This window comes from Lutjanus erythropterus, chromosome 18, assembly GCF_056507025.1.
Source record: "Lutjanus erythropterus isolate fLutEry1 chromosome 18, fLutEry1.hap2, whole genome shotgun sequence".
Taxonomy (NCBI): domain Eukaryota; kingdom Metazoa; phylum Chordata; class Actinopteri; order Lutjaniformes; family Lutjanidae; genus Lutjanus; species Lutjanus erythropterus.
The window spans coordinates 19,646,702-19,674,010 of NC_139334.1; the positions used below are offsets into that span (position 1 = coordinate 19,646,702).

Here is a 27,309-nt window from a genome sequence, read left to right on the forward strand (position 1 = left end):
AGAGGTAGAAAAAAAGAAGAAGGAGCAGTGAAAGGACGGAAAGAGGGGGAAATGACTGGGCGACTGTGTGGGAAGACAGAGAGAGGAGGGGCTTAAAAAGTATGAACTTGTGTCTGATTAAGCTGCAGGAAGCATTAAGAAGGGAAAAGACACACACAGGACGCGGTATACTCACTCTTTTAGCCGTGTGCTGAGGACGAGTTGTCTTCATGGCTCTTCAGAGGGGGACTTTTTCCAGCGGGTCACACTTTTTCTAGCCCTCCTTCACTCCTCTGAGTTGTCTTCTTAATAAAATCCGGAGCATTCAGCTGTTTTTCGGGCTGTTTTTCCTCTTTCCTCCGTGCGTAATTTCTCTCCAGGATCGAAAAAAAGAGAAAGGCGACATCACAACAACACGAGGGACGAGGGATCAGGACAGAAATCAAACCGACTGTGGAGGAAAATGAAAGCCGTCTTGGATTTCTGCTGGATTTTCCTCATGCTGCACACTCCCGGCGTGCTGTCCTTGTCCACACGTAAGTTGCACAGATGTCCATCGATGCGCAAAGTCGTGCTCTTGACTGGGGGAGCCAGGGTTTGGGTTTGTGTGCAGGCTATAGGCTGCGTTTATGGTCCAGTTGAATCCATGTGTCACCCAAAGCTCTTACTGTAAACAAGTGCGACACTGTCCTGCTCTGGTATGCAGGATTTTAAAGATAATACAGCTGCAAACATGGATTTACATAACAGTGCAACACACTTCAGAGAAGTATTAGTCAATGCAAAACATTACAGAAACACTACAAGCCCTGATAAGACTGCTATAACCACATCATAAGGGATACAGTTACTGTTTGTGGAGTATTAGTCAGTACAGACAGTACAGATAAACTACAAGCCTTGATAAAGATGTAATATGAATATTAAAGTGATATCTATGTAGATTAAAAATACCTGCTTTGAATGGCATTAGTCAATACAAACATAATAGATAAACTACCATCTCTAATAAGGATATAATTGTAATATTATACAGATATCAATGTAGGATAAGTAATGCAATTTTAGAAGCGTATTAGCCCATGCAAACATTACAGAAACACTACAAGCCCTGCTAAGAATATTATAATGATATCATGTGGGATAAAATTTGTACAAGTTGTATTTTAGGAAGTGATAACAGCACAAATATTAAAGAAAAACTACAAGTCCGTAGGAATAAAAAAAAAGTGTGTTGATTAATGCAAAACATTACAGACACACTAAGCTTTGACAGGAATATTATTAGGGATGTAACAATATATCAGATATCACAATAATGCAAAAAAAAGACTCTCAATATCATATCAGACTGTGACAGTATCTATGCCTGTACTGTGATATGACATAGTTAATTATTTTATTTTCTTATTCTTATTTTATTTATTTTATAAAAGGGACCGCAACTGACTGAAGCATTTTGTTGTTGGTTTTTTTTGCAACTGAACATCCATAATTCAACAGGGCTGAGTACTGGAAAGACTCAAGTGATACAATACGTATCACAGTACAGGGGTTACAATTTGCTATATGCCTGTACTGTGATACTGTATTTTACTATTTTTTAATCACATTTTAGGAAATCTGTCATAGTATAAAGAACACAAAATCACATGCATAAAACCTGACAACAACTTTAATGTTTTATGCTCTCAAGACAGTGAAACTTTTATAGCACTCGGGTTTAAATACAACACAAAAGGAACAAGTGCCACACACGTCTTCATGTTTCATGGTCTTATGTTACAGTGAATCAATACAGTATCACAAAACATACAGTTTCAATACTCAAGTTTATCAATATTTTCATACAACCTCATAATTAAATAGTTTTGCACATTTCATGGTTGCTTTTATTTTATTAAAGAAGGAAAGCAGAAGCTGTTTAAGTTAAAAGGAAAAAGCAATTTTATATGAACAAAAAATGCTGCACACATCAGATTTGTTATTTGATATTATTTTTCATTTTATCTTGAATTTTTGGTATCATGACATCCCTAAATATGATAGTGATGTGATAATGATAAAATTACTACTTTCTAAGGGTAATAGTACAAACATTACATAAAACCTGCAAGGCCTGACTGAACCTTAAAAAGTCTAAAATCCAATAATCTTAATATTAGTCTTGAAAATGTTTTAAATATGATTTTGACAGGTCTTAATATTTTAATTATGATTTTAACTTTACTGTTATTAAGTTTAATTCAACTTCAGTCTTGTTTTTAATTGTCCTTTTGGGAAAAAAAAAATTGTAGGCTATTGATTATACTGTAATCACCTTTGGACCAATAATGCAGCAACCTTTTTTTGCCAGCATGGACATGGAAAATGTCTTAAATTCCATTTGTAATGGTCTTAAAAAGGTCTTTAAAAGTCTTTAATTTAACTTGTTGAAACCTGCAGAAACCCTATTTAACTCCATTACAAAATACCAGAGATACAGGGTTTCCATAGGAAGAATAAATCAACATAAGATTATGTAAATCCCATATAGGAACATAAGATTCACAGTGATCTATCCTGGGGGAAAACTGTGTTTGAAATATGTTTCTAGTGCAAAATATCTCAACAGACTGTCTCGTAAGCTGCTTTATATAATCAGAGCTGACGTGCTTTGGATCGACTGGATTTCTGGACACATTAAAAAAAAAAAAAGGACAAATGCCACTTTGTGTCCACCTGACACCTCGTGTTATTGATGTGCTCCTGCTGAAGTCTATCGGTCGTATCCCTGCAGAGAGAACTTATCTCCCAGGAGGCTGAATTTCAACAAGTCAGGCCATAATTCGTTTAACACATGGAGGGCAGCAAGGGGGCTTTACGGACCGCAACAAAACAGTGACATCATTTGCTCGGGTTTTGGAGAATGTTAACCGGCAGCTTAATGCACAGTAACGTAAATAAATCAAAGTTATGTCCGCTTCCCCCGTTAAGTGGCTGGATTAGTTTTTATGGTGAGCTCACTGGCAGGAGGGAGAGGATCTCCTGTTATTCATCCAGTCTGAAAGGCGCTAATAAAAGAAAGTATACTTTCAGGGGCTTAAAGAAGACAATGGGCCTTGATCACGAGCTGCCCTGCTGTTTATTACAGGGCCTAATAGGTCATTACTGTTTTATTCACTGTAATGATGGAGGGTGCTTCCCCTTCGCTCACTGTGCTGTGGTTTGCAGATGCCACTGAAATAAAACAGTTTAAATGTGGAATTTTCTTACCAACATATAATTAGTTTTTAGTGCAGCTCATAATCCCATAAAGTTTGTGTTTATATGTCCTGTTAGTGTATAAAGAGGTATTTATGGTGGATATGAGCGTTTAACACCAAACGTTTCACTCTAAAACTCACAAAATCCTTAAAAACTAGCTTTTTAACCTGAAATTAACTTCTCGTATCCTACATTTCCTTTTCTTCCTGCCTGCGCTTGCCCTGTTAGACAAGATAATCCCTCCTCCCTCCAGATAGGAGCATCACTGAAATACCTAGAATGTAAATCTATATAAAAAAAAATTGCACCAGAAAACATCCGCCGTTGTCTCCTCGATCTCGTCTCAGATGGCGTTGCATGGCTCATTGTCACTAAATGTTGCGTGACTTCTTCTACTTGGCTCGTCCACACCGGCCCCTCAAAATGTTCCACATGTACGTCTATTGTACAGCAGACAGAAAGTTGCCTATAGGCTTTCTTTGAACTGCGATGAGTGGAGAGTAAATAGATCTTCAGAAAACAAAAGGGGATGTCACATAGCTTTGAAGACTGGCAGCAAAAAGAAAAATGTTTTCAGACTTGTCATGTCATTGGAGAGCTCCTATATATATATAAAAAAATCCCTTTACTTTCCTTTAACTTGTCCAGTAACTCCATCCATCCTGATGCAGGGTTAGGGCTTCGCAATAAGGCAAAAAAACCCAATCAAAATGTGATTATTCTGACAGATATTGCGGTTGCAATTCAGGATTAGTCGGAATGATCCTTTTTGCGTCACGATTGTCATTTTCACTGCAAAAAACTACTAAAATCATGGTGATGTGACATGTTTTCTTATATCTGGAGAACAAGAGTTGTAGTCCAGAGCATCTCAACAGCAGTCACGTAGTCATATTGCTGTTTCGATAATATTTTGATTTATTGTGCAGCCCTACACAGGGTTAAACTCACCTCCTGCTCCCAATCAGAGCTGTGCTTCCTGTAGGGATGTGGGGTCCGCTACTGGGCAAGATCACTGGATTAGATATTGCCGGGTAAAAAGGTTTAATCCAATACGACCCATTAGCATAAACTATCGTGTAAATGCTTGATTAAATTCTGAGTGACATGCTGTACAGAGATGTGTATCAGGAGCAACACAGATGAGCAGCAGGAACGTGAGTGAGACCTACCAGAAAGTCAGCTGTGTGGCGTCATTTTAAAGGTCAAGTATCTAAGATTTACGAGAACGTAAACTCCGCAATGTTGCACCACCACGCGTCTAGAGTATCCCAGAAAGGACAAATCATCACTGGCTCTGGATACGGCCTTTTGTGTTTTTCATGACCACTGTAGCTTCTCCTACACGCTTGGAAGAGGAGAGTGAGGCCACTACGTGCCACTAGGTGGGTGGGGAAAAAAAATCGAATCTTAGATGCATCACAATTCTCACTTGAAAGATTATAAATCAATGCAGAAAAAAGTCAGTAATCACAAATTTAAATTCTGGGCTTTACATTCCTTATAGCAGAACCAGTTGAATGGTAAAACATAATAGGTGTAAACATGTGTGTCATGTTTATATTTTAAAGTAGAAGCTGCAGATGGACGCAATCCGACCAGCACCCCCGGCTTAAAAGCCAGTGTGTGGAACCATTTTGGCTTCTGTGAAGCTGAAGGGAAAATGGATCTGAACAAGAGCCACACTGTGCACAACTGTGCTATGTTTTATAAGTAGAAAGTAGTCACACAGTGAGAAAAAATAACTAATGCATAGAAATAATATAATAATAATGGATCATTTTATCATCATATCATAGCCCTCCAAATCTGAATCCAATAGAGTCATGCGGTGCCATGAGATTTCCACCCTTAGATGTCACTAAATCCTACACACTGGTCCTTTAAATTCAAGGAAACAAAACAAGACATCCGAGTGCAATATATGCAATTTATTTAAGTAATTTTGACTGTTTGAATGGTGCTGACCGATCAAAAATGCTGCAGAAAGTTCTGTGTGAAAAAACTTGTGTGTTATGTAACTGAGTCGTGCTGTTGGCTGTGAATTTCTTCTCTCATGACAGCAAAATATTTGCATAACAGTTTGAGCATGATGGTTTTTAGATGACGAGCTTGAGCAAAGTGCATCCATATAGTTGTATTATTAAAAAAAAAAGATGGTATTGGGTTGAAGATAATCTGAAGATACTCAAGTTTCTGGTATCTGACATGAAAAAGTGGTATTGAGCCATCACTAGCCTTCAAGCAGCCTCAGCCTCTCCAAACAAATAACATTTTACAAGTCATTTCCTCCAGTGAGCGTGTCAAGCAGAGACAATAAACAGCAGTAATTGTGTCTCACTGCGGTGTTTGAACTGTAGAAGACGGGGTGTTAACACGGGGGGCTTCACGCCCGCTCCAGGGCAATGTCCTGTCCTCAGCGCCCGGAATACATAAACACTGATTGTTATTCAGCTGGATCAGCAGATCATCGGCTAATCACGACCCCCCTTTTTAGTCCACCGCTGTATCCGGTGACAAAGTCAACCGGCCTCTGTGCTTGTGTTTGTTTGGGATCATGTGTGTGCATAAATGTGTGGAAGTGTTGTGTCAAAGCTGCAGTCGGGGGTTGTGATATGAATACTGGAGTGGAATTACAGTTGATTTAACTTGTTCAAAGGCGGCTTCTCCGTAAAGGACCACACAATGTCTGTCAGCCGAAGAGACGTCGCTCCGGGCACGGATTTGTAGTGGTCCGACAAAGTGTTGACGCTCTCACTCACTGCTCTGATGTTTCTCCTTAGAAATCCTCTTACTTTTCATGTTTTCTCATAGAGCTGTCAACTTAAGTGGGCAACCTTTATTTTTTATAAACTCTCCAATCTGGAGAAGCGCGCTCTCTGCATTTCTTCTCTTCTTCTTCTGGTGCTTTATTCACCTACTGACAGCAGGTCTTGTGCAGGAGAGACCTGAAAACAACTCTATTCTAAATTGAAACTATCGAAACCAGTATGAGCAATTCCTGCAGTATGTTTTTTTTTCTCTCCGTCCCTGCTGACTTGTGTGCATTCAGCGTGTCTGAAGAAAAAACACACAGTGCAGTTTAGCAGTAGTCTGCAGCTACACGTTTCTATATTTTTGAAGAAGAATTTGAGTGTGTAAACGGAACTTGTCATCACATAAAACCAATGATCTGTTGTTTTTTTACAAATCAAGACTAAAATCTAATAATGGCACTGCAGTCAGTGCTAAAAACAATACGTTTAAGTCCATAATCGAATCGAATCATGACCTTAAAATTGAAAGTCAAATTGAATCATAGATTTGGAGAATTTCCCTCAGATAAATGAGTGTCTCTACATACAATTTGTTTTGAAATTTGTTTGATAGTTTCTTTAATATTCAGCTGTAAAATATGATAATCAATGATAAATAGCAGAACCATTTATTTATTTTGAAACTTAACTGTACAGTTTACAAACTGTTTTATAGGATTAAAAACCTAAAACCGTAGAAAAATAACAGCAGAAAGACAATTACTGTCGGCCAAGTGAGAGAAACAAAAACTGGCAAGAGCGGATGAAAACCAGCAGAAACTAGAAGGGCACTCTGGGAGTGTAGAGCTCCGCCAAGACCAATAGTTCAGTCTTCTATGATATTCACATCTGCAAGCACGAAACTTCACAATCAATGTTGTTGGTTGTTCTTGTGAAGTGTAAAGTGAAACATTTTTTTTAGTTCACTGATCAAGCCGCTGTCCCCATGTGCACCATGACGACCGCTTTCTGAGTAAATTTTGCGCAACTACCTGCGTCTGCTGCCCCAGAGGATTACTGGCACCCGTGAATGTGGATTGTGATGTGGAGTCATCGTATTGCCACAAATGCTACTGGATTTTAAGATGCACGGCATTTATTTTGCCATGGCCAAATGCCCTTTCTTGCAATGTTAACAAAAGTGAAAAATTATTTGTGCACCCACCTCGTGATTCAGATCTGCACCAAGATTTAACAGGTTCTGAAAATGAGCATTGCACGACTCTCTTTAGCTCAACGAAACAACTTTGACATTGAAGATTGAATGCTTTCATGGCAAAAAAGTGCTTTGTTTCTTAGTAATTGTTCATGAATAATTGATTGAAATGCACAAAATTTGAAACCCTACTTTGCACACATTTTACTGCAGTACAGCATGATTATAGAAGCATAAAAGAAAAAAAGCAGAAAAACTGTTTTCTGCCTGTTGATGCATTCAGTGTTGCTCCATCGTCTGAGATTTCAGAGTTAGCTGCCTTTCACGTTTTTATAGTAATACACTAAACTTACAAAAAATGCAGTATTCTTTAAATGACATGTTTGCTCACTTTGCTCTTATTGTTTGCCTCCTGAATTAGGCAAAATTTTATCCCACGAATGCAGTAATTTTGATGCTAAATCTTCCAGAAAGCGGTTTTCCAGCAATTTAGTTTGAGACTGCCAAAACGCTGGGCTTTAACCGGATATAACAGAGGAATGGTCCAAACTGAAGCAGCAGAGGCCAAGATGTCTTGACTTTTACTCCCTAGTATCTGGGCCAAAAACACTGGATTCTACGTATCCCACAATGCAACTGTAAAGCATCTTTTACTGGACCCTTTATGCCTTGTAAATGCCCTCATTTTTCAAACTCAACTTCTTCAATTTGTAGTGCAGACTTTATGTCCAATATTTGAAGTTTCAATCCTAAACTCATAGCCCTGATGACATCACTATGACATCGTCGGAGTTAGGTTCCACAGAGGACATTATACAGCTGATTTCACCCGCTGAATAGCGTTATAAGTGGCAGGAGCTCATCAGTGCTCATCTCCTCCCGCCCTCCTCCAGATGTAGCAGTAATCTACCCGCAGGACCCCGTCCTTCGCATGGGGTCCAACCTGACCGCCAGCTGCTGGGTCCACTCCGACCTCGGCGTCCACGCCAGCTCCCTGTTCTGGACGCTCAACGGTCAACAGCTGCCCAGCTCCCTGTACAGAGTGCTGAGCCCGACCAACCTCAGCGTGACGCTGGCCGGACTCAACGCCTCCAGGCAAACGTCGGGCGACAACCTGGTCTGTCACAACCACAAGGGACACATCCTGGCGGGCTCCTGCCTCTATGTTGGCAGTAAGTAGAAGTTTATCAGCAGTTATATGATTTTTCAGCTTGGTTTCGTTCGTGTAAAAGTCCTTATTTTCTCATGTTACTTACGTATTTATTTGGCCACCATTCCTTCAGGGTGGTGGACATGTCTGCATTTGTCTCTCTACTTCACAACTGTTGCACAACAAAGAGGTGAGAGGAGGAGTGAAAAGGGAATGAAGGGAAACAGAGAGGAAGTAGTGGGCAGATTTTTAAGTGTCCCTACACAGTCGTGGCTGTATTTTATGTTTAGTATTCCTGCCTTCAGGCCAGTGAGAGGCCTCTGTGAGTCTGTGTGTCACTGTGTGACGCTTTGACCACCTGTGTGGTCCATTACTCGCACTATCACTCACAGGGCATGGGTCATGAGACAGACACATGTTTGTACTTCTATACTTATGAGGACCAGCATTTACATAATGCACTGCTTAGCTCACAAATACTTTATTTTATTTCCACAGCAGACTTGATTGAGTGATTTTGTTAATGTGGTGCCTTAAAATAAACTTAACATAACATTATTTTCTCCAGGGGCATTCCTTACCTTCAAGAAATAGTTTGAACTTTTTGGGAAATTTGCTTTCTGTCTGAGAAATAGATGAGGAGACTTTATCGTTAAATCTATCGATTGTCTTCACGATTAATTAATTAGTTGTTTGGTCCATAAAACTTGAAAAATGTTGATTACAGTTCCCAAACCCCAAGATGACGTCCTGAAATGTCTTTTTTTTCCCCCACAAGCTAAAAATATTCAGTTTAATTGGCAAAGTATGTGAACACATACAAGGATTTCTAACTTAGCATTAAAACTGAAAGTCTTCCTGTAGTCTTCTTGTTACTGTTTGCCAGCAGAGACTTTTTTGTACTAATTCCTGCACCACTGTTTTCTACCTTGAAAACTAAAACTAAGCCTTCATTGATAATTATGTTCATTACAACTTTTGTTTTGCAATTGTAGTTTTCGTTTAATTTAATAAGGAGAAGAGCAACATCAGTACAGCACAGTTTGACGGAGCAAGAAACAGAAGTGCCCTGAGGAAAATGTGAAAATGTTTCTCACGATCATCTTTTCTTTGTCTTGTGAGAAATAAATGAGATTCTTATTTTAAGCTTACTGAAGTCTCATCTCCTGTTAGGATAAAAAAGGAGCAACACAAAAGGTGTCTCAGAGATTTCTCCTCATGTATCGAGCAGCAAGACTTTAATTTGATCACTTAATCTCATTTAAGCCAACAGAGTTTTCTTTGAGATCTCACTGTTATCTCAAGAGCTGATTATTTAAGACACATTTAATAGCAGTGCAGTGAGAAAAAAAAAAGAACATTTTAAGATCTTCAGTTGGGCTCAATTAGCTGAGATGAGACAAAGGTTGTTTCTCAAGGGCTGAATTTAAGAAGTATAATAAAATGATCAAAAGTCTCACGTTGGTCTTAAATCGAGCTCATTCATGTATAGGAGACAAAGACTAAGGCTAGACAAAGACAAAATCTTATTTTGAACTTTTTCTTTCCTCTGGGCAGTCACATGATCAGGCAGGTTGTAAACAAGCCAGATTATCTAAACCACTTTACTTGGAGGTAAACTTGAACTATTTAGGAGTCACAAATACTTCACCGTGAAGAAACACGCGCTTTCATTTTCTCAGACACACACACACACGAGGAGATGCCGTCAGGATCATAATCTCTGTGCGACACCGGGGTAGAGCACCCTGTGTTCTGAGAGACCAGGAATGTTGGCAGGGATCCCGAGTCTGACCAAATCAGACGGCGCACACACACACACACACACACACACACACACACACACACACACGCACACACACACACACAGACACTCACACACACACCAATTAAGAAAAAAAAAAAAACACACCAATTTTAGAGGAACATCACTAGTGGGTGAATTACACTTCAATGACCCTCCATCTTCTTTCTCCACCTTGTTTCTGTATTTTCTCTCTGTTCTACTCTCCTGTCACTTCACCCATGTCCCTCACTCTGTCCGTCCGTCTGTCTGTCCTAGTGCCTCCAGAGAAGCCGGTCAATCTGACCTGCTGGTCCAGGAACACCAAAGACCTGACTTGCAGCTGGGCTCCAGGAGGAAAAGGAGAGACTAACATCAGCACACAGTACACACTCAAGTACAAACTCAGGTATACACACACACACACACACACACACACACACTACAGCTACATTCAATCCAGTCAATTCTCTAACGTAAGCTTTTGTGTTTTTGGTCAGGCACCAACGTGTCGTCTGTCATGTCTCTTGTCTGACACAGTGATCATCTTAACAGACAAACTATCATGTAGTCAGAACCCAACATGAGAAATAAAATATTTTCTCAATTAAAAGACCGACCAACTGCCAGTGGTTCCCAAACATTTCAGTCATTAACAAAAACTGGCGAAGCAACTGATAAAAAAAAAGGATTGAAGTTGAATTTTCTTTTCGTTCGCTGGGCGTGGGGCCGCTGCCGAGGCGTCCCTCATTTTTCCACATTTAAAGGTTGCAACCCTATTGTTAACCCAGGGTTAACTTAAGCCCAGGGCTATACGATTCATGCTGCAGTGCTGCTCGCCCCGGGTTAAAAGTCTGTTGGAACAATTCATGTTTACATTCTAGACTGACGCATGACTCGTCTTTAACAGCCTTCAGCCCTGTTTCACACTGGCACCTTTTAGCCTCCTGTTTAGTTGATTTTCAGGGGATAACAAACTCGAGGCTAACCCTGCTCCGGTGAATTACCAGCAAGCCTTAGGTAAAAATTGGAGCTAGCCCACTTTGGAATGTGCCAGGATTGGAATGCCAGTGTGAAAACTTTCTTAGCCTGGGGCTAAGAAGTACAGTCTGTAAAAACCCCTAATGATGTGCTCCTTAATTGGAAGTAACACTTGGTTACTACTGTAATTAGAAAGCTAGCTGGCTGGGCATGCTAATGATTGTGACAGAGCACATAACCACAGTATTTGATTATACTACGCTACATTATTTTAGCTTGTGTTCTGGTTTTAGATAGGAGTGTCACTCATTATGTGGAGAAAAAGTCTGACAAGCCTGTCATGCTAAGCTATTATTGGTAGGGTGACCTTATTTTTCAAACCCCTAACCGGGGCCCCGTAAGGATAGCTTACTGCATGCCCACACACATGCACATGCACATACACGCACACACATATTTATGCACTTATGCACACACCACAGGTGTTTTCATCAGGATGGGGGACAATCGGCACATCTACCGAGTGCACCTTTCAACACCATGGGCACCATGAATGCAGCATTTTTGTTGCCATGGAATTTACAAAGGAAGGAGAAAGCTTCATGTCAGGGTTGAATTTAGACGTGCAGTACATTGTTTTTATGTTTGGTTAGATAATAATGAGTGGGACAAGTATAATATTATAATTATTATGTTAATTGTGGTGGAAATCGGGTTGTGAATGTTGAAAACTGGAGCGTTTTAGTGTTTTACAGATATTTGTCAGGACACCCAGTTTGAAGCCAGTACAGTCCCAGACAAACCAGCAAATCTGGTCACATTAATGATTGGTTAACTGGGTGAAGAGAAAAATTACAGCAAATTAGAGACATGTAGTGACTAAGCCTGTAAATGAAGGGAGCGAAAACCAAGGCAGAGCCAGCTTTGGGTTCAGATGGGTTTAACATCCAACTTACTTATTTTACTGTGCATGTTCCCACTCAGAATCAACATTTCATGAGATTTTTTTATGGTTCTGAAACGGCTCTAAAAAAGCCCCAGAAACCAGATAAAGCTGAGCTGGACACGGGACAAAATACCTTATCTCTTTGGCAGACCTTATTTTGTGTAAAAAAAAACAAAAAAAAACATCAGTGGTTTCCAGAGGGTGAAACCCTTTATGAAAGTAAAATTTCATGAGTATTAGGAAAAAAATCAGCTGGGAGTGATACATCGTCTAGATGAGTTGCAGATGGATTGTAAGCTCTTTTCACATTTTTCAATACTTAAATCAACAATTTATAAAAGGGAAACCACTTGACACGCAGTGCCCATAGGCATGAATATTTCTCCCTGCAGTTAGATTCACATAAATAACAACTTAATAAAGACACAAGTACCGGATAAACTCTTTACCAGTAACACATTATAAAATTAATTCTATATTATTTAAGGATATTGATGCTGTCAAGAGTAACTTCAGTATATTCTGTTTTCCCCCCCAGATGGTATGGGAAGGAGAAGGAGTGTGAGGACTACACTCACTCGCAGCCTTACTCCTGCAGCATCACTCGGGACCTGCACCTCTTCACGCCTTACGAGATCTGGGTGGAGGCCTCCAACCAGCTAGGCCAGGCTACCTCTGATGTCATCACCCTCGACATCCTAGACGTGGGTGAGTGTGAGAAGAAGTGAACTTTGACCTGTTTTCTTGAGCTGCTGGTTTTTTTTTTTTTGTAAAGCTTAGATCCTGGTGTCAATGAGCCCTCAGGCGATGATCTGGGACAGTGGACACCAGTCTCTTAAACAAAGATGCCTGCGACCCTTCATCACAGGTTACGCATGTCTACAAACTGTGGGCAGTTCAATCGGTGTGGGATTTTCAATCAAAGTGGTTACTAGTCTTGGGTTCCACATAATATTAAACAATCAAGTCCAAGTTTATGTTGTCATATGCACAGTTAGAAACAAATGCAATGAAATTCCTCCGTTGCCCTCCACTCTGAAAAACTGTTAAACAAGGAAACACTGGTATCAAAAGTGGAAAAAAACATCAAAATAAATAAAGACATCAGGAGAGGTAAAGAAAAAAGAATATACATAGGAAAGAAAGAAACTGGACAGTAAACAGAATCAAACAACAGTTCAAAATCACACCGAGTTAATGAAAAGAAAAAGAAGAAGGGAGCACTTATCAACATGAGTAACTAATTCACATGATTTTTCCAATTAAAGAAGAATAATAAAAAATGTGATAGACTATATACTTACTAAATAACATCTGTATGAAATCCATCTATTTTAATTAAAAAGAAAAAATCTAGTGCTTAAAAACTTATTTAGCAAAATTTGAATATTCTCTCTCCTCACTTGGAGAACACAGTGGTGAGTTGTTGCGGTGCAGCGTGCACCGATGGTGATTATCTTAGCTTAGCATTAAGACTGTAATCAGGGGTTAACAACCAGACAACCAACAACCAACCAAAACATAAAAATATGCCTTCCAGCACCTCTAAAGGGCTTGTTTAATCCATATAAAAAACTTTGGTTTAACAATAACAGTTTGTGGTTGTAGGGGGGGTTATGTGCCTGATGTTTTCTTGGCCGACTGCAATGACTTCAAGTTTTCACAGAGCCACGGGTGGTCAACTGTTTTCAGTCTTTTTTATAAAAGAAATGTCATTTTGTGCAGCAGATTTGCTTTATTTAGTTGGAACTTTGTTTTAAATTCTATCTGTGTATGTGAGTGTATAAAATGATGCACAATAAACCTAAAATATTAACACATGGTTTTGAATCTTCCTCTCAGTACGAACATCGTATACAACCCAAATTCCAAGAAAGTCAGCGCGTTGTGTAAAACTTAAATTAAAAATGATTTGCAAATACTTATATTCAACCTATATTCAGTTGAATACAGTACAAAGACAAGATATTTGATGTTCAAACTGATCAACTGATCAACACTAATTCTGAATTTGATGCCTATAACACGTTTTAACACTCAGTAAGCGTGTGAGAACTGAAGACCGTTTAAGTTTTGAACGACTCATTATTCCTCATTTGTGCTTGATATGATGAGGCAGGTCTGGACTGCTGAAAGGCCAGTCTAGTACCTGAACTCATTAACTACGAAGCCAAACTGTTGCAACACGTGCAGAATGTGTCTTGGCATTGTCTTGCTGAAATAAGCAGGGACGTCTCTGGAAAAAGACGTTGTCTGGAGGGCAGCATCTTCACAGACAGTTAGCCTGAACATTTACACAGATGCTGGCTTTTGAAGTTGGCACTGGTTACAGTCTGGAGGGTCCTTTTCTCTGTCCTTCTACCCTTTTAGCCCAGGGGTCACGCCGTCCATGATTTCCAAAAAATGTGGACTCGTCAGGCCACGGCACACTTTTCTCTGGGGCCTGATTTCCAGTCGTGCTCCTTACGTGCAGAGATTTCTCTGGGTCCTCTGAATCATTTAATGATATTATGAATGGATGATGAAATCCCTTAATTTCTTACAGTTTTGTGTTGAGCAACGTGAACCTCACCTCATGCATGCTTGTGAATGACTGAGCTTTTTGAGGATGTCCCTTCAATACCGTCTTTGTGCCCTGACCATCCTGTGCATTTCACAAGCTTTCACACGTCTGGCAGGACTAAGCGTTTTTCCTTCCAGATGACTAAGTAAAAGCTTGTGAAATGATATTATCTCTGAGTGCGACCTTTTGTTGATACATACCTCTCACCTGTGACTGATCTGTTTACCTTTTAAATGTTCAGGCAGGTGTTTTTTGCACAAATTCCCATCTTTTTTTCTGCCTCTCTCAACTGCTTTTTTAACGTGTTGCAGGTATCAAATTCAGAATGAGTGTGTATTTACAAAAAACAATAACATTTATCAGTTTGAATGTTAAATATCCTGCATATAATTGCATACTGTTTTTGCTAACATTTAAGATACCATCCTGACTTATTTTCGAATCGGGATTGTAGATACTATGAAGAGCTGGAACAAGATTATGCAGAATGTATGCGATACTTTCAAACCATTTGGAAAATGATTTAATACCCTTAAAGGGGAAATGATGGGGAAACCACAAGTTAGACGGTTCATTCCTACCATTATTTATAATCTCATGACCCTTCAGATTTATCGTGTGACCCATAGGTTGGCAACCTTAAACGATTTCAGCTTGAGCCTCAAACGGGCATCCTATAAATGTCAAAGAAGAGCATCAATTAACTTTCTAAATCCATCTCTTTCATTCCTACAGACAGGACATTGGCTTGACTTCTGTGGCCTCTGGCTTTTGAAGAAAGTTGCCCACGAGAAGTCATCCAGCTTCATGCTGATAGGAATTGAGCGCTGTTCCCTTTTAAAGCTTTGTTATGTGGTTCCTTGCGTGGCTTAGCACGATTTAAGCAAACGGAGCATGCAACAAGACCAAATTCTTCTCTTTTCTCATTATCCCCCGAAAAACTCACACTCACACCTCCACACAAGCGCATGCAAGCACCTGGACAAGCGTAGGTGTGTGACGAATGGAAACGCCCTCTCTTTTGATGAGCTCATTTTCTCTTTACTCATGCTCACTGGACACACACACGCACACACACACACAGAGAAAACACTCACTAACCCCCTTTTATGTCGTGTTGGAATGTTCCACACTGATCCTCGAACCTAATCCCGTCTCCGAGCCGGCTACAGACCCCCGAGGCTCGAGGAGTTTGGGCTTTGAGGCTTTAAGACTTGGACCTGAAATAATACAACCTGATTAGCTCGGAGCTCTTCACCTGGCTCACTCCTAACACGCTCCTAACGCTGTTTGGGAACTGTACGCAGAGAAAACCATATAGAGTTTCATCACTGGCGAGGAAACAAGCGTCCATCAAACTGTAATCCCTTTCCGTTCCCTAATGTATGCACACACACACCTGTTTACACACCCCGAGGGCAGGGCAGGACCTGCTAACAATATAGAAACAGAGACGCAGGCAGAGCGTAGGCGGTTTCTGGACTTGTGCGTGAGTTTTGTTTCGCTCAGGTTGCCCGGCCATTCTTTTCTTTCAAAGTTTCCAAAACAGTAGCAGGTCATAAAACACGGCAACCACGCCTGCACCGAGCTGCTGTGACTCACTCGCGTCTACGGTCATGTCTAATCAGTTCTGAAGGCGAGGCGGAAACACCTACAGTTTTCTCTGCATTCCTCAGTCACGGGGGAACCCTCTGAACCGAGAGACTAGAGGCAACTTGTATTCGCGTCTGACTCTGAGATGAGGATGTGCTGAGGAATGACACGACATATGTTAACCATGATTCATTTGTCAAGTCTCATTGACTTTTATTATCGAATGCGTGTAATGGGTAGGGACAACACATTTGCTCTTATCAGAGGATAAATAACTTTACTCTTTGTTACAAGTACCATTTAAATTGGAAATATGTCATATATTAATGTGAATAAATAAGCTAACATTACTCAAACTATGTTTTTACTATTAGGGTTGTTCTGATACCAATATCAGAAAATGTCTCTGATTCTTCCTAAAACGGTGGCGTTGGGTATCGGCAAGTCCACAAGTCTATGCACCAATCCACGTAATTTATTAACCTCAAAAACAGGTCTCTGCTACTTCCCTGCAGTGTCCAGTATGCCATTTTTTCCCCCAGGATAGCAAAGTTATGTTCTATGGCACTGATTCTCTGTATTTATTTGTATTTATTTATTTATTCATGCTTTAGAGCTGAAACTGAGCTAGGCAATCATGTCACATATGTTTTTGGTACTCAGTATCAGCCAATACACAAAGTTCAGCTTGCAGAATCATTATTGGGAAGAAAAAAATGGTACAGGAACATCTCTTAATATTATACAGTGTACATTAGTACATTAGCTTTAATTTTACTTCCTCAGTAGACATACTTCTTTCTTCTCTCTTACTTCTGAAGTGGTGTTCATCACTTCACCATGGAGCTTTTGAGGAAATAAGCAATCAGATGTTGTGTGCCGGTGTTGTATTGACAGCGGCACAAACAATAATACCACTTGGAAACGCCAGAGGGTGGGAGTTGAAGTCGAGTTTTCTGTTTTCACTTTAAACAGTTTTCTTCTTCGTCTTTGAAAGTCAAGAGCAGCTGGGGTTGCCATCATTTTAAACGAGTTCATTTTCTTGTTATCTCAGGATATCTTGGGTTTTCTTGTGATGAAGGAGCGATTGTCTTGAAAAAACAAGAATGACGTGATAGAGTATCTTGCTTAGCTCAAAATAACAATGGAAAATGGAATGATGTGACGGCCATTTATATCAAACGTATATTATTATGAAACATGCCAACAGACTGTCCAAATTAATGGTAGACATTTTTTTTTAAAAAAAAGAGAAATGCATACCTCATAGTTAATGTTAAATAATGTATATGGCTCTTTGTTATAAAGAGTGCCTGTGCCTGTGTGTCAGAGATTGCTAAAAAAATACAAGCGTGTAAGAATAAAAACAACAGAGCAATAAATATAAAGTGTATAATGATTAAATACTAACACCGTTGCTGAAGGGAATGTTACAAAAGTAAGAAAATTAAATAAAATAAGTAAACTAAAATAGAAAAAGTAATATTGCACATGACAGAGTAGCATTAAAGCATCTTGTTGACTTATATATATATGTATATATGTATATGTATATATTATTATTATTATTATTATTATTATTATTATTATTATCATTTATTTATTTATTTTTTACTCAAAAAAATCGATCATCCCAGACCGTAGTCTTGCCAGCAGTCCTGCTGTCAGGCTACAGCAAAACATCAATTAATCAGAAGGGAGGGCAAGAGCGTCTCTATAGCCTGACAGGTGAAACACAGGGCAAATAAAGTTCAGGACATGTTCTGTTCTTGTTGTAAAGCTTAACTGCTGCAATTGCAGGAATATCTGATAACATATCTGCATTTTTATCAACTCCTGTCTCATCTCATCTGACATATGGACAGTAAGACGACTGTTTAGAGAGATTTAAGTGAGTAAATAAAACCGTAAGTGGAAAACTAGGGGGGTTAAAAAAAAAGATTACTCCTGTTATTTTGAGAAAACAACTCTGTCATACTGAGATAATTAAAAAAAGCAACTCATAACTTATCTTTGTTGCAAAATATGGGGATCAGCTTTTATCTTACTTTGAAATTATTTGTTCAATACTTAAGCCAAGATAATTAGAATTTTAAAAAAACACTTAACTTTAAAGCCCCATATAAACATGGAACGGAGGAAAACAAAATGTTCAAGTGCATCCATTATTCCAGTTAATTGTGTGTGTTTTTCTAGCCAATTGCGTATCTCCTACTTGTTATGGTTTAGACAGTTAGTGTGTCCACTGTACTGGGATATTTTCCCAAAGCTTTAAAACTTTATTTTTCCCAGTTTTTCTCTCCTCTTTTGTGTTAAAAATAAATATTTTTCTTAAACGGACGACTGTGCGTGGCCCCAGTTGGTTTTAAAATCACCCATGAGTACGAACTGACACGTCTGAACTAATATATTTTAGTTCAGAGAGACTCTCTGGCAACCAGAAACAAATCCTCCAAAACTCTCGTGTCAACTCCCACTTCTTCCCTCCGCCGAATCTTTCCCATCTTCTTCCTTCCCCTGGGTCGTCTTGTTTGTTTATTGGTAGGGGATGACATTATAAAAAGGAACTGTAGTTGATATTGAAACGATCTCAAAAGCCCAAAACAAAACGCAAGGAAAGTTAAAATAATGGTCTGTCACCATATGTTTGTTTGTCGAAAAGATAATCGTTGGCAGATGAAAAGGCCTCAACTCTTCAGAAACTAGAAGGCACTGAGAGACCACAAACCTCCGCCAACGCTGAACAATCCTTCAATGTGCTGTTGCACATAAAGACATCACTCCTACAGCTTTGAATTGGAATTGAATGGATTTCTTGACCCTGCAAACATAACTCCAAAATGTAGAAAGAAGCCCCCAAGCTATGAATTTTTGGCTAAAAATGATAATCTGGGCCATCTGTCCACCAGAAGTTTATCATTAAGTTCTTAGCATAGAAATATACTTGTTAAAAGAGGCAATAAATTCAAAAATCCTCCGGTTTGTGCCTCTTATGAAATCATTGTTCGTACGTTTGGGATTTTGCCCTGATTATGACATTATTGTCACACAGACAAACCACTTTTTTCTCAAAAATAAACAGAAAACCACCTGGTTGTGTTGCAACACATACACTGCATTTCTGAAACATTTAAAGCTGCTATAGTCAATATTTTTGTATTAATAAGGGATCAAATGACTATATGCAATGTAAGCAGACTTAGTCAAAGTGACCAACAGAAAATTATCACTTAACTCTGCATTTCCCCTCAGCTCCATGGAACATTTTGGTGTCTTTCAGCTCATTGTCTTGGTTTGCTGGCCTGCAACAACAACCTCATTTCCAGCAGCAGCAGGCAGCTGTTTTTAAATGAAAAGCTCTAATAATATCTGGACACTACCTGCTACATATTTCCTTACACATTTAAGCCATCGGTGGTTAGCGTTGCCTCGCTGCAAGAAGGTTCTGAGTTGGAGACCCCCCAGCCGGCTGAGGGTCTGGGGACTTTGTGGCTGGGACGGGGCCTTTCTGTGTGCAGTTTGCTCCGGCCTCCTCCCACAGTGCAAAGACATGCAAATTGCCCGTAGGTGTGAATGTGAGCATGAATGGTTGTCTGTCTCTGTGATGAACTAACGACGCGTCCAAGGTGTACCCCACCTCTCGCCCCGTGTCTGCTGGGAAACGCTCCATCGCCTGCGACCATTCAAGGAGAAGCGGATAATTAATAATGAATGAATGAATTAAACGGTCATGTTTTTCTTGCACGTCACAAGCAGCTTGTGATGCAGGTAGTAGCTGAATGTAATAATCACTGTAGAAGTCCCAAATGAGAGGCGCAATCTGGGAATACAGCACAGCCAGAACACAAACACAAAGCATGTCTTAATCAATTATTCAATCCACAAAAAACAAACCAGGATTTAGACATTTTTTAAGCAAAAATGCCAAACATTTGCTGGGTTCAGCTTCTCAAATGTGAGGATTTGATGTTTTCTTTTCTATCTGATCTGAATGTCTTTCAGTTTTAGACACAGACTGTATAATAAGTAGTGAAGTCATCGTGAAGGCACACCTGATATGTGGAAAATTGTTTTGAAGCCTTGAGTTCTGCATTATGGCAACTGGGAATGATAGACATTGCTACATGTCTATCCTGACTTGTGAACAACAAGGAAGCCATGCCCTAAAGCATTGTTTATTTAACTCCAAATGGGAGCATAATAAACAAAATGAACGTCATGCTGTATAGAAGAAGACTTGAAACTTGTGATCGGGACCATAAACGCATTAAGAAAGTGTTTACAGTTTACATAAATCAAGTAAGAAGTAGGTCATTTTCTCATAGACGTCCATGCAACCAGACTTCTTTTTGCAACCAGTGAAGTCACTCCCTTGACTTCACTTTCTCTCAAACAATGACGTCACTGAAATTATAACTGGCATTTTACACTATTTTCATTATTAGTTTAGAAACTTAATCATGAAAATAATCAGTGGATAATTCGATAAACCAAATGATCCTTACCGCAGCTCTAATGTCACTGATGTCACAGTGCTTAATGTCCTCATGCTGCAGAAGTGATTTTTGGGATGTTGGGCTTCATTACAGACACATTTGGCTGCACTTATTAGAGGTGGATGTGATGGGATGAGGGCTGCAACTAACAATTATTGTGGTGATTAATTGCTAATTTTTTTTTGTCTCAAAAATATTAGAAAATATGAAAAAATGCAATTTCGAAGACATTGGGTTGATGTAGAACAGTCAACCCAAAGATATTAGATTTACTGTCACAGAATACTGGGAAAACTAAATATTCATATTTGAAACAGCTGATTCTCTTAATAAAATTGTCTTACTTAATAACCTCCTCCATTTTTTCCTCCTCCAGTGACCACGGACCCTCCGTCAGGTGTGACAGTCAGTCGTGTCGGCCAGTTGGAGGATCAGCTGAGTGTTCGCTGGGAGGCCCCGCCCGCTCTCAAAGACTTCCTGTTTCAGGCCAAATACCAGATCCGCTACAGACTGGAGGACAGCCAAGACTGGAAGGTAAAGGACAAGGAGGGACACACAGTTATAATAAGGACATAAATCTGCTCCCTTTGTCTCTTCCACACGAACAGATATATCAGCGCAGCGCCTTCCCAGCTGTTTCTCATCCTAATGCTGTAATCACCTGTAATCTAGTCTGATTGAGGCCTCGTCTGCCAGGAGGAGAAGTCAGGTTTTGATCAGGAGAAAAAACACAGGCCAGCGCCACTGTGTATACCTCGGTTCAAACTTTTAATGAATGAAAAATACAGTGTAAAACCTTCAGCCGTGCAGATGGTGCTTCCCAGAATTCATTTGAGTCCTCTGGGTATGGGTGAAGATTCTCCAGTAATTAAGGGGGAATTACACAGATGTAATATAAGCAAGTCTTTGCTCGCAAAGTGGAAAAAGAAAAGAAGGGGGAGTGGAGAGAGGAGACTGCTTCGAAAGGAGGAGAGAGGAGACTTAAATCCGAGTGGCTTTAAGGGTTTGGTGGTGAAAACAAAAACACCATTTCCCTCTGAACCGGCCCTAATCATGAGGTCATGCAGAGGAATGGAGGGATACATCTCAGCTGTTAATCTCTTCAATATGGCTGTAAAGACGCTCAGCGATTTGGCTGCCCCACGTCACATCATTAGCCCTCTGATGCCTGTAATTTCCATGTTCTGTTTTCTGTTGTAGTCGCTCTTAACAAGTGTTTACAGACTGGATGCCAGAGAGAAAGTGGGGACTATTAGACAACATTATTAACTGCAGTGTGTGGGCGTTTCTTCCCTTCTATCTATTTGTCTGTCTGAATATTTGTACCTGCTCACACTCCTGTGTGCGTTTCTCAGCATATGCAGCCCTGTAATAAGTAATAGGCAGCAGATTTTACCCAGCAGGCACGATTACATGAAAATATTTTCATAAACATGCTGATCAGGAGCCACAAAACAATGTGGTGTGCATGCATGTTTAGGTCTGTGCATGGTTTGCGGTTGTGTTTTCTACATCTTGACTCTGCCCTGTGTTTTAGTCTTTGCCCATTGATATTTAATACTGCGGTCGGACCTCCAGCGCTCAACTCTTCTGTTTTTTTGCTTTTGTTTTTCTCATGCAGGTGATGGACGACGTTGGGAATCAGACTTCTTGTAGACTGGCTGGACTGAGACCTGGAACAGTGTATTTTGTTCAGGTATGATATCGTGTGGTTGTTGAAGAGTAAGTGTACTGAAAGGTGATTGTATGGGGTACTTGAAATAGTCAGTGTTTTAACCAGAGGTGGAGGACTTGAGTCACATGACTTGCCTGAAGTCAGACATAAGTCAAACTTAACCTCTTGAACTCAGGATTTTCCCTTTCAGTTTGTTTAAATTACAACTGATCTTTTTCCCAAACCACATGACAGCATCACGTGCAGTTCTGCTTGTCCCGACTCTTGAGTGAAGTTAAGCTGCATCATAAATTCTTCACATTAAAAGCTCTTTGATGTTTTGTTGGGTTTTTATTCAGCAGCAACTTAACACGACTCTTGTGCAGCTAAAAGCGAACATGAAACAATAAAAAGCAGATACCTGAAAGTACAAACAGCAACACTGGGAAGAAATTAAACTTCAAACCACAGAGATTCAGTTAGAAGTTACAAAAGTACTGAACACGCAGAGACTTTTAAAAACATCTTCCTCCCCGTTCTCCTGCACAGGCATGAGTTGAATCTCAGCTTTCCAGCGACACATAAAAAAAAAAAAACTAACAGAAGAAAAAATAAACAGAAGGGCAACTCATTTACCGGTAAAGGAATCAATCGCCTGTTTTTAGTGGGTTTAAAATCCTGCATGTACGCACTATTTTGGTGTAAAAATGGCATTGGTGGTCGTGGCATTACCTTATATGTAGTACACTGAATATGGATAAGTAGCTCATACAACCCCACTTCAGAAAATCTTATCTATCGCTTTAATATTCCATAATGTTAATAATATTGTATTTTCTTCAGGTTCGCTGTAACCCTGTGGGCATCTACGGCTCTCGGAAAGCTGGGATCTGGAGTGAGTGGAGCCATCCTACGGCCGCATCCACACCCCACAGTGGTGAGCACACACACTCACAGGATTAAACCTACTCAGAAACCATTTTTTTCCTCTTGATCTTGGTTGTTGAGAGCATTTTGGTCCATTTTAAGAGGCAATTTGTGCCACTAAAGTTTGTTTTGTATCATGGTGTACCGCACGCCCCACTGTTCTCTGGCACTGCTGGAAACTGGCAGCCTCACAGAAGAAGGCAATGGTGTACTTTTACCCTGTTTTTGCTCCTCTTCCAGCTTATTTTCTATTATATTGGCAATTTGAGTTAGGACAAATGCATTGTATAAATCAAATCAAATCAAGTTAAATCAAATCAGAAAACACAGCCAAACCAAATCTAATCATTGCCAAGCAAAACATTACAAATCAAACCAGACTGTAATGTTTTAGTCGCCACACAAAGGGCTTTTCGAAGACCTGATAAAATCTGATCTGATGCTGAGCAGGTACTGTACAGTGGGGTTTTACCAAGAGTAAACCACAGCAGGAAAGTTGCTGACAATGAGCTTAAACTCAATATAAAGCTTTGTAAAGCTGAGGTGAGCTGCAGATGTTGGGGTTAATATCATTACTATAAATTACAAATTAAAAATATTAAATATTGTAATTTTTTGTCAATACATGTCTAAAGATTCAGTCAGTCTTACATTATATAAGATTAAACTCGCATTTCTCAACAGTTTTGAACCGTCAGCCTTACAAAGAAGCAATGTCTTTGGGCCCTTTGTCATGTTTCAGTTGTCAATAAGTTGTAAGGAGAGAGATTTCCCCTGTAAGCTTCTCAGATGGTTTCATTTAATTTTTTTTTTTAAAGGACCAAAGAGGCCATATTATGCAATATTTTGCAAAAAATGTATAACAGAACTTTATTTCTCCTGTCGTACCCTATTAATCATCTCGCAAACCCTCAAATTTATGTTGTGCCCCTTCAGTGGGGCCCGACCTCCAGGGTTGGGAACCTAAAACTAGTTCCACCTTGACAGCTAAAGCAGTAAAATGCCACTTACACTTTGATGCATCATTGTTAACATAATAATATCGTATATATCATAATATATCAGTCACAGGGGATATTTTACTGCAGAACAAGTACTGTTTATTTGTTTAATTTACTCCAAATCAAGTCAAGTAAAATGTTATCTAAATATCCCAATTCCACAAATCACAATATGCCCTCGAGGGGCTCTATAATCTGTACAGGGTGCAACACCCTCTGACAAGGAAATACTCCCCCCAAAAACCTCTTAACCAGGGAAAAAAGTAGAAGAAATCTCAAGCCAAAGAAAGATCCCTTTCGTAGGATGGACAGGACCGAACTGCAAAATCACAATAAAGGATCTGAGCATTTCTTCCGCCACTGCTGTTCTGCAAGATGTTTCATTACGAAACACCAAAGCCACTCTAACTCCAGTCTCTTTCTCTCCCTCCTCCTCTTCCCATCATGCAGAGCGGTTGATGTCGGGCTCCTGTGACTCCAAGTCGAGTGGGGACTCCAACTCCACCCTGCGCAGGGAGCTGAAGCAGTTCTTCGGCTGGGTGCGGAAACACGCCTACGGCTGCAGCAGCATGTCCATGAAGCTTTATGACCAGTGGAGGGTGCTGATGCAGAAATCCCACAAAGCTCGCAACCAGGTAGGTAAGCATCACTAATGCAGGGACACACAAATCTAATCACAAACATGCATGCAGATACACACTCAAAATAGAAAAGTCTGTTTCATATAAGCTGATTTGTAACAGATTTTGTCTTTTAATTTAGGTTCTCCAAGGGGATAAATCCTAGCACAGGCTGCCTTTTCAGGCAGAAAAGTCAAGAAAAGAACTGAGTGAGTGTGTTTTTGTCTATGTGTGTGTGAGAGAGAAAGAGAGATTGTATCCTTATATGGGACTTTTAAGATATTTTGCTCTGGACATCTTGTGCAAACACCACCTGTGGCCATGAGAGGACATCCAATGAGACGAAACCGAGGGATTTTCTTCTTTTCTTCATCTTTTCCAGTCGACATGGGCACTGTTTTTTTTGCAACTGGTGCAACTGGGAGGGACTGAGAAGGTCGCCACAGACATCCTGGTATCATCATTAGAAAGAGACCGTGTGGACTATACTGCTTTCTCAAAGGACGTTGTAGCATGAATAACTCGGGCATCAGTAGAGACGTTCGACATGTACCTGCTCAAAATGTGCACAAAGGTGATCAAAACAAGATTCAAACAAACTAAAGCGTTGCCCGAGCATCCAAAAAGTATTCTGTGACCTTTCTTGGGTTTCTCCTGTGGATCCAAAGCACCATCTAGTGGTGGTTCAGCGTCCATGGACACAAATCAAATCTTTCACTGTAAAAAGAAAAAGTAACAAATTATCACTCAGTATTTCTAATTCATGCTTTGTTATATAAGTGGATAATGTGCCAAACTGGTTCAGCCAGCGTTCGTGTGTTTCTGAACGACAGTATGTGACTGATGGTGTTTGTGTATGGAGACGTTTCACTGCCTTTATTTTTGTACTGAATTGTACCAGCATATTTAAAACTGTATAAAGTTATGTTTTATTTCTTAAGTTATGTTTAGTTAGTAAAAGAAATATCAGTGACTGAAGTTGTTTATTATCAATCTCCAATGTTGTTCCATAAAAATGTTGTCAGAAACACCAGGTTTGGAAATGAGTTGTGTGAACACAAAGCAGACACAATGATGAACACACCTCTGATCCTCTTTTTATCTTTTATATTAATTTTCTCCTGTTGCTCCATGGCATATCACCTGCTGCACAACACATTTCCTGCACGGATTTTGGTCAGATTGTCTGGACTTAAATATTTCCACCCAGTAATTTATATGGACAAAAAGAACATGTTATAAATTCTTGGTGGTTAGTAAAGTTTAATGCATTGTCATGTATTTAATAGAATTTATGATGCATCAGAAATGATTAAAATGCAGATAATTACAAGTTATATGTTGGCTTTAGAGATGGAATCTTATTTGAAGTAAGAGAAGACAAAATACATTTTGTCAAGCTTTATTTTCACTATTAAATGAAAGCAATGAGTCGGGGTATTCTAAACAAGGGATAATATACAGTGAGCAATAAACCCAAACAGGCTGTTTATTTCACAATAATGACCCACTTTTTACACAGTTATTTACCAAAAGACCAATAATTTGACAAAAAAATACTGATTTAAAAATTATTCTATTGATAAAATATAAAATATAAAAACTGTGTCCACAGCAACAGCCTTAGTTACATAGTAGTGGTCTGCTATTCAGAAATAACAGACCTTAGAAAACTATTATTGACCAATCAGAATCGAGTATTTAACAAAGCCATGTAATAAGAAACCATAAACAACAGTATGCAGCCTCTGTAATAGAGCCACTCATTAGAAACCCTCTTCACTGACACACAACACAAACACACACTATGATGCAGCATAGATTCTTCTATAAATGTGTGAAAATGCATTACACTTTACTCACCACCAGCAATGAAACTTTCTGATGAAGCATGCATTATTATAGATACAAAGGTAGTCATAATGTATTTTAAGTCCCCTCTGTCAACCTCTTGTTTATAACTAGTCAAAAGCATCCAGAAGACAGTTGAACTCATAATTCATTATAAGTAACATCTATAATGCTGATGTAGTGCATCAGGAAGCATTATATGTTTGAGTATAGTCATAAAGCATTATGAATACCTTATTATAGAGTATGAATGCCCCCTAACACACTATGTGGCTTTCAAAGAAAGTGTTACAAAATTTTCCTCATTATTTCATCCTAAAAATAAACTAGAATGGTGCTGCCAGTTTGTCCCCACAGGGGAAATAATATCTGGTCAGAAATTTGCAGCCTTCAGTTTTCTTAATTAACCCAGGTGTTAATATGAGATCTGACATTTAGCCACAAAGGCAAAAGTGCAGTTCACTGTGATCAACAGTATAATGTAAGTAAAATAATAATGTTTTACAGCCAAGAAGTACAAGTTTCAACATCAGTGACTTGATTTTTTTTGTTCATTGATGGTTATTGT

At 39.4% G+C, this 27,309-nt stretch overlaps 1 protein-coding gene across 2 annotated transcripts; it reads left to right on the top strand.

Annotated features, from left to right (window-relative positions):
- Positions 1-44: 44 nt before the first annotated feature.
- On the top strand, positions 45-25,918 carry crlf1a (cytokine receptor-like factor 1a). Of its 2 annotated transcripts, none has more exons than XM_084742928.1 (9): positions 45-515; positions 8,070-8,348; positions 10,389-10,518; positions 12,575-12,744; positions 21,065-21,222; positions 22,310-22,384; positions 23,186-23,279; positions 24,721-24,909; positions 25,033-25,918. In XM_084742928.1, the coding sequence occupies exons 1-9, from the start codon at positions 443-445 to the stop codon at positions 25,047-25,049; spliced, it is 1,185 nt and encodes a 394-aa protein (XP_084599054.1). In that variant the 5' UTR covers positions 45-442; the 3' UTR covers positions 25,050-25,918. The 2 variants fall into 2 exon arrangements, with proteins under 2 accessions (XP_084599054.1, XP_084599053.1); XM_084742927.1 differs by having other exon boundaries at positions 47-515; positions 24,721-24,905.
- Positions 25,919-27,309: the final 1,391 nt, after the last annotated feature.